General features: G+C 43.5%; 1 protein-coding gene across 1 annotated transcript; it reads right to left on the reverse strand.

The window, feature by feature from the left end:
- Positions 1-7,604: 7,604 nt before the first annotated feature.
- On the reverse strand, positions 7,605-8,093 carry LOC141660382 (uncharacterized). The gene has a single exon (XM_074467364.1). The coding sequence runs from the start codon at positions 8,091-8,093 to the stop codon at positions 7,605-7,607; it is 489 nt and encodes a 162-aa protein (XP_074323465.1).
- Between the last annotated feature and the right edge of the window lie 404 nt (positions 8,094-8,497).

The raw sequence follows: 8,497 nt of genomic DNA on the forward strand, positions 1-8,497 counted from the left end.
ACCATCATTGGAAGGTAAAGATGCATCTTCATATGCTGTCTCAAGATGAGGCCTATGTGGACTGCATAGAAAGAGGCCCTCATGTTCCAATGAGAGCTGCAACAGGAAACGAGCCATTAGTCCCCAAGCCAAGACATGAATGGTCTAATCCTGACATTGAACAAGTCAGGAAGGATAAAAAGGCCATGAATATTCTGTTTAATGGAGTTGATGCAGACATGTTTGACAACATTATCAACTGCAAAACTGCCAAGGAAGTTTGGGATACTATACAGATAATCTGTGATGGCACGGAGCAATATGAGCATTTTTACAATGAGGAAAGTGAGCCACTCACTGACATTTTTAGTAGGTTTCAAAAACTACTAAATGCTCTCAAGTTGCATGGAAGGGTCTATCAGACTAAAGACTCTAATCAGAAATTCCTTAGATATCTTCCAAAGGAATGGAAACCAATGACAGTCTCATTAAGAAACTCACAAGATTAGAAGGAGTTTACTTTGGAGAGACTGTATGGCATCCTAAAAACCTATGAGCTTGAAATAGAGCAGGATGAAAGGATGGAGAGAGGAAAGAAGAAAGGAGGATCCATTGCACTAGTTGCTGAGTTGGAAAAGGAGAAGGAACTGAAGATGGAAGCTGTTGAATCAACTTCAAAGGTCTGTGAGAACAAGGGCAAGGGGCTTGCAGTAGAAAGTGAAGATTCATTGAGCCAAGATGACATGGAGGACATTGATGAGCACCTAGCATTTCTTTCTAGGAGATTTGCCAAGCTCAAGTTCAGGAAGAACTTTGGAGCAGCCAAGCCAAATAGAAACATGGTGGATAAGTCAAAATTCAAATGTTTCAAATGTAGCTTGGCAGGGCATTTTGCCAGTGAGTGTAGGAAGTCAGATTCCAGTAAGAAAAAGTTTGAGTCTGTGGATTATAAGCAAAAATATTTTGATCTACTCAAGCAAAAGGAAAGGGCTTTTATTACACAAGAAAATGACTGGGCAGCAGATAGTCTGGATGAAGATGAAGATGTCAGCTATGTCAATCTAGCCCTAATGGCCAAGTCTGATGAGACAGAGACAAGTTCTTCAAGCAATCAGGTAATTACTACAAACCTTGCATATTTATCTAAAGCTGAGTGTAATGATGACATTAATGACATGTCTACAGAATTATATCATTTCCGTGTTACACTTAAGTCTCTTACTAAAGAAAATGCTAAAATCAAAGAAAACAATTTGTTTTTAAGTGAAAGAAATAATGTGCTTGAGTCTCAGTTTATTGATTTTGAGAAATTAAGAATTGAGTGTAAGATTGCTAAGGAGGAATTAACTGAGTCCTTGAAAAAGGAAGAAATTTTAAAGAAGCAGCTCGAGCGTGAACAAGAAGTGATTAAAGCATGGAAAACATCCAGGGATGTCCATGCTCAAATCACCAAAGTTCAAGGAATCGAGTCTTTCTGTGATGAAGCCTGGAAAAAGAACAAAGAGAAACTAGAACCTAATTTGGTAAATGGACAGCTAATAGATGTAGACTCAATGGATGATGAGGACTATCCGTCGGATAACAAAAAGTGTTATCCGTTGAATGATGAAAATCCTCATCTGTCGGCTGTGAGCAAGCCCATTAGCAAAGCCAAACTAGTTAAGCTGAATGAGAAGTATGGGTCTGTTTCCAAGAACTTTGTTTCAGGAGAGTCAAGTCAAGTTAAGAAAGGGAAAAAGGCTAATGTTGGTCACATGACTGCCAAACAGTTAAGTGACAGACTGGAAAAGATTGAGGTAAAAACAGAGACTAAAAGTAAAAACAATAGGAATGGTAAAGTAGGGATTAACAAACACAATAATTACACACCTGATAAATATGCTCCCTAAAAAATCTGTGTCAAGTGTGGTAGTGTAAATCATCTGTCTGTTAATTACAAATCTGCCATGCCTACTTCCATGTCTGTGCAGCCTCAATTTCCTGACATGAATGCCATGCCTCCCATGCCTGTTAATGCTATGTCCACACAGATCATGAATGCACAGTTTGCTAATATGCCATTTGCACCTAATCCTTATTATGCTGCATATAGTATGCCACAAATGCCATTTAGCATGCCTTACTGGAATAACATGTTTACCCATAGCATGCCATTTCCTGTTAGTCATAATATGCATGATAATTCTGTTGCAATGAATGGTTTCAAAGGCCCAACTCAAATGACTAAGGATGAATCTGAAATTCCTAAGTCAAATGAAATAAGGCCTAAAAAATAGAAAAAGAAAGCTAACAAGGCAGGACCCAAGGAAACTTGGGTACCAAAATCAACTTGAATTGATTTTGATGTGTGCAGGGAAACAGAAAGAATCTTTGGTACTTGGATAGTGGTTGTTCAAGACACATGACTGGTGATTCTACCCTGCTCATAGAGTTCAAGGAGAGAGAAGGCCCAAGTATTACTTTTGGAGATGACAGCAAGGGTTATACTGTGGGATATGGCTTGATTTCAAAGGACAATGTCATCATTGAGGAGGTTGCCTTAGTGGATGGTCTCAAACACAATCTGTTGAGTATCAGCCAGCTTTGTGACAAAGGCAATTCAGTAACCTTTAACTCAGAAGCCTGTGTTGTGACTAATAAAAGAAGCAACAAAGTGGTTCTCACTGGTGTGAGAAAAGGAAATGTGTACCTAGCTGATTTCAACTCATCTAATGCAGAATCTGTAACTTGTCTTCTCAGTAAAGCAAGTTAAGATGAAAGTTGGCTATGGCACTAGAAGCTATCCCATTTAAACTTCAAGACCATGAATGAGCTGGAAAAGAAAGAACTGGTAAGAGGCATTCCTCTAGTGGAGTTTTCAAAGGATGGACTGTGTGATGCCTGTCAAAAAGGGAAGCAGATTAAAGCATCATTCAGGAAGAAACTTGATTCAACAATTGAAGAGCCTTTGCAACTGCTTCACATGGATTTGTTTGGACCAGTCAATGTATTGTCCATCTCAAGGAAAAGATTTTGCCTAGTAATTGTAGATGATTTCTCAAAGTTCTCTTGAACATATTTCCTAAAGTCTAAAGATGAGGCTAGTGAAATCATCATCAATCACATAAGGCAAGTCAATAATCATCCTGATTTCAAGGTAAGAAGAATCAAGAGTGACAATGGGACTGAGTTCAAGAATTCTGTCATGAGAGCAAGGACTTCACAACAGAATGCAGTAGTGGAAAGGAAGAACAGATCACTTATTGAAGCTGCAAGGACAATACTTGAAGAATCTAAACTGCCAACATATTTCTGGGCTGAAGCTGTAAATACTGCATGCTACACTCAGAATATTTCTTTGGTTAATCAAGCAAGATGCATGACTCCCTATCAATTGTTCAAGAACAAGAAGCCAACTCTAAACTTTCTTCATGTCTTTGGCTGCAAATGCTATATTCTGAGAAATCAAACTGATCAAAATGGGAAGTTTGATGTTAAAGCAGATGAAGGAATTTTTGTTGGATATGTTGTTGGTAAAGCATATAGAGTCTACAATCTAAGAACCAACATTGTTGTGGAATCAATACATGTTGTGTTTGATGATCAAAATATTGAAGGACTGAAAGATGGAGATTACCATGAGAGCCTCAAATATGACAATATGGAGATGGTTAGTGATGACAGTGATGATGAAAGTGATCAAGAGAATGTATCTAAGGATAATGCAGATAAATTTACCACCAATGAAGCACAAAACTCAACATCTGTCGAGTTGAACAATGCTTCATCCATCGGAAGGCAATCTGCATTATCCGTCGGGAGACAACCTGCTTCATCCGTCGTTACTCAAAATTCACCATCTGTCGGGTTATCGAAAGGTGAAGGAAGTCAAGACAGATCACCTATAGAAAGTTCCCCTTTCTCAAATCAAAGATCCACAAACTCAGGGGGAGTTTCAAATAGTCAAAACTCAATCACACATCAAGACAATAATGAGGTCTCTTCATCTGGAGCTAATCTACCTCAACAAAGGAAATGGATAAAAGATCACCCCTTTGATCTTATCATTGGTGATGTTTCTTCTATAGTTCAAACAAGAAGAGCAACTCAGGAAGAATGTCTATACAGCAGCTTTCTTTCCAAGGAAGAACCAAAGGAAATTTTGACAGGAAATGCATCTTTATTCAATCAGTCCGCTTACATTCTTCACATATAATTGAAATACAAGCTTTTTAAGAAATTCCTTATTGATAAAATTTCCGAAGGCGACTGGCATGCCAAGTATTTTTAATTGATTCGCCTGACAGCGTTTCGAGCTTGTAGGTTCCAGGGCGAACGACTTCGGTCACTTTGTAAGGCCCTTCCCAGTTCGGCTGGAGCTTTTCTTGCTTGGCTGGCATAGATACGGCCAACTCCCTTAATACTAGGTCTCCTACTCCGAAGGCCCTTTTCTTCACATTGGAGTCATAGTGTTGTGCCGCTTGCAGTAAATACCTCATGTTTCTTTGATGGGCGGCTTCTCTTTCTTCCTCCAGCAAATCTACGTTCGCCTTCAACCCGAAGCTATTAGTTTCCATATTGTAGGTCTCGATTCGGTATGATTCCAAGCCCACTTCGACAGGAACTAAGGCCTCGGTGCCATAAGCCATTCTAAAAGGAGTTTCTCCGGTCGATGTCCGGGGGGTGGTTCGGTAAGCCCATAAGATCCAAGGGAGTTCTTCCGCCCATCTTCCTTTTGCCTCGCCTAGTCTCTTCTTGATTCCATGGAATATCACTTTGTTCGCCGCTTCAATCGCCCCATTCCCTTGTGGGTGGGCGACTGAGCTAATTTTTTGTTGGATTCTGAAGTGGTGCAGGAACTTGCGGAATTTGTTTCCAACGAATTGAGTTCCATTATCTGAGATGCAGGTTTTTGGAATGCCAAACCGGAGAATGACCTGTTCCAGGAAGAACTTTTTACCGGCTTCTTCGGTTATGGTTGACAGAGGACGGGCTTCGACCCATTTAGTCATGTAGTCAATGGTGATTATGCAGTATTTCGCTTGCTTCGTGATGGTAGGAAGTATGCCGACTATATCCATGGCCCATACGGCGAACGGAATTGGGCTTAGTATAGAGGTCATCTCTTCTGGAGGTTGCTTCGGGACAGTGGAGAACAACTGGCATTGTACACATTTCCTTTCATAGTCGATGGCATCTGCCTTCAAAGTGGGCCAGAATAATCCCTGCCGGAGAATTTTAAAGGCGAGGGAATGACCAGCCAGATGCTCGCCGCAAATTCCTTCGTGTACTGCCTCCAAAGCCTGTTGCTGTTCTTCGCTGTTCAAACAGCGTAGAAGGGGTTGACTGACTGATCGGCGATACATTCGCCCATTGATGATAGTGTAGCTTGATGCTCTGTATTTAACCATCAGGGCATCTTTCCGGTCGGGTGGCAGAATGCCCTTCTCCAGAAAGTTCCTGAGGGGGGTCATCCAGTCGCTTCCCTGGTGAATCTCTAGGCATTCTTTCTTTTCGATCGAAGGCATTTTGGCTTCGGTGAGGTAAATAGAACCGGTTAAGTTCTGTGTCTCGGCCGAAGCTAGCCTGGAAAGTGCGTCCGCCCTAGAATTGTTTTCTCTGCCAATTTGACTTAATTCAAAGGTTTTAAATGATAAAGAAGCTTCTCGTACCTTGGTAGCGTAGGCTCTCGTTCGGGGATCCCTTTGTTCATACTCCCCTGTGAAATGTTTCACAACCAACATGGAGTCGCTGAAGGCCCTTAGGTGCTTCGCCTCGAGGCTTCGGGCAAGCTTCATTCCTGCGAGGAGGGCTTCGTACTCGGCCTCATTGTTTGTCAAGGGGAAGTCGAACCTTATGGCCTGGCATATTTCAAATCCTTCGGGGCTGGAGAGGATCAAGCCTGCCCCACACTTTTTTCCGGCGACCGACCCGTCTACAAAGAGCTTCCACTTCCCTGGGATCCGGATTAGTTGTTCTTCAGGCGAGAGATCCTTCGGACCCGAGAATGCGCATTCAACCATGAAGTCGACCAAAGCCTGGGCCTTAATTGCCGTTTGGGGGACATATTCGAGATCAAATTCCCCGAGTTCAATGGACCACGCTACGACTCTCCCGGAGGCTTCGGGCCTGGTCAAAATCTTCTTCAGAGGTTGATCGGTGACAACTTGGACCGTCCGGCCTTGAAAGTAATGTCGCAATTTTCGGGAGGCCATAACCAACCCATATGCGAATTTCTCAGCGTTGGGGTACCTTGTCTCTGCGTCCTTGAGAACATAGGACACGTAAAACACGGGATGTTGATTGCCTTCATAATTCTTCACAAGGACGGCCCCCAGAGTTCTGTCAGACACAGCTAGATAAAGCTGAAGAGTTTCCTTCAGATCGGGCCTCATCAAGAGTGGTGCCTTTGTTAAATATTCCTTTACTTCATCGAACGCCTTTTGGCATTCGGGCCCCCACTCAAAATTCTTTGACCCTTTGAGCACGACGAAGAAAGGAAGTGCTTTCTCGGTTGACCGGGAAATGAAACGCCGAAGGGCGGGGAGTCGCCCCGTCAATTTCTGTATATCTCTAATGCATTTGGGAGGTTCCATATTGATAATCGCTTCGATCTTCTCCGGGTTCTACTCTATCCCCCGGGCGCTGACCATGTACCCGAGAAACTTTCCACTAGAGACTCTGAAGGTACATTTGTTCGGATTGATCCTCATGTTGTTCTTTCGGAGAGTTTCGAAGCATTCCTTTAAGTCCTCGGCATGATCTTGGAACAGTGACTTCACTATCATATCATCCACGTATGCTTCCATGTTCCTCCCAATCTGCTCCTTGAAGACTTTGTTCACCATTCGCTGGAATGTGGCACCAGCGTTCTTCAGTCCGAAGGGCATTTTAATATAAGCATAAGTCCCCTTCGGAGTTGTGAACGCTGTCTTGGGCACATCCCTATCATTCATAGCAATTTGATGATAACCAGAAAAAGCATCCAAAAAACTAAGTACCTCATATCTTACGGTTGCGTCTATTAGTTGGTCAATGTTAGGCAATGGGTAGTGATCCTTCGGACATGCTTTGTTGAGGTCAGTGTAATCCACGCACATTCTCCATTTCCCGTTCGACTTCTTCATGACCACCACATTGGCTAGCCAGTCAGGATACTCGATCTCCTCGATAAATTTGGCCTCTAAAAGTTTTTCCACCTCGGCCTCTATTACCTTCTGTCGTTCGACAGCAAATGTCCTCTTCTTTTGCTTTACCAGCTTGGCCTCGGGCTGCACATTCAAGCAGTGCGTTGCCGTCTTGGGATCCAATCCGGGCATATCTTCGGGCCTCAACGATCTTTTTTTAACGATTTTAATGTATTGCTGCCTCACTACCCCTTACGGCCCCAAGGGTTAAAGGTCGAAGGTTGGTTCGGGCTGTTAATCCTTTCTTAATTCAGGCGAGGGCACATGGATGCTGATTTTTTAATGATCGCCCCTAGATCAGCGGTCATCTTCGGGATCGCCCCTAAACCTGGTCGGATTAATTGTTTTCATTATCTAGGGCGAAGGACCATGTCCTTCCTTTAATCGCCCCGGGACAGGGGTTCCTTGGGCCTCATTAATAATAAATAATTAAGTTAAGATGAATGATAGGGCATTATTCTAGGACTGCTTCTCAAGGTCTTCGAGCATTATGATTTGGACAGTTTTCTGATCGCCCCTCATTTCTCCTACCCCTTTTTCAGTTGGGAACTTGAGTTTGAGGTGAGGTATGGACTCCACTGCTTCGAAAGTTGATAAGAAGGGCCTGCCAAATATTGCATTGTACGGGCTTTCAATCCGAACCACGTAGAACTTCACCAGCTTCTCGGCGGTATACGGCAACTTGCCCAGGAGGACCGGAAGAGTAATCGTTCCTTCGAACTGAATTGGATGGCCTCCGATTGCATAGAGGGGGGCCTCGTTGCAGGGCTCTAGTTGCTCTCCCGCCAAGTTCATCTTACAGTAGGTTTTGTGGAATAGTATATTGGCTGAGCTGCCGGTATCCACCATCACCTTCCATATTTTGTTTTGCCCGATGATAGGATTGATGATCAGAGGGTCCTCGTGCGGGCGAATGACATCCTCATAGTCTTTAGTGCTGAAGGTCATGGGCATGTGGGGCTTTGCCTGCCCGAACCGATACAGATTGTACACCTGTCGGGCGTACCTCTTCTTTGCAGTCTTGCTATCCTTATCCAGGATGCTCCCCCCAGATATAGTTTTTACTTCGCCCCTTATCCTGTCCCTTCATTCTGGCTCATCGGCCTCTACTTCCTCCTCTGGGTTTTCCTTCGGCCCCAATCTATCTCTCAGATCTCGGACGAACTGATTAAGCTCGCCGTCTTTGATCATGCGCTCAATGAGCTTCTTGAGGTGGTAGCATTCATCTGTGTTATGCCCCTTGTCCCTGTGATAGTCACAGTACTTATTGGGGGTTTTCTTGAGGTTCGGGACCTTCATCTTGGCGGGGCGAACAAATCCCGGCTTGCCCTTTATCTCATGGAGAATCTTGG

The sequence above is a fragment of the Apium graveolens genome, chromosome 5 (genome assembly GCF_009905375.1).
Source record: "Apium graveolens cultivar Ventura chromosome 5, ASM990537v1, whole genome shotgun sequence".
Lineage (NCBI taxonomy): Eukaryota > Viridiplantae > Streptophyta > Magnoliopsida > Apiales > Apiaceae > Apium > Apium graveolens.

Coding starts and splice junctions, on each gene's coding strand:
- LOC141660382 (XM_074467364.1), bottom strand. CDS start 8,093: ATGACCTTCAGCACTAAAGACTATGAGGATGTCATTCGCCCGCACGAG.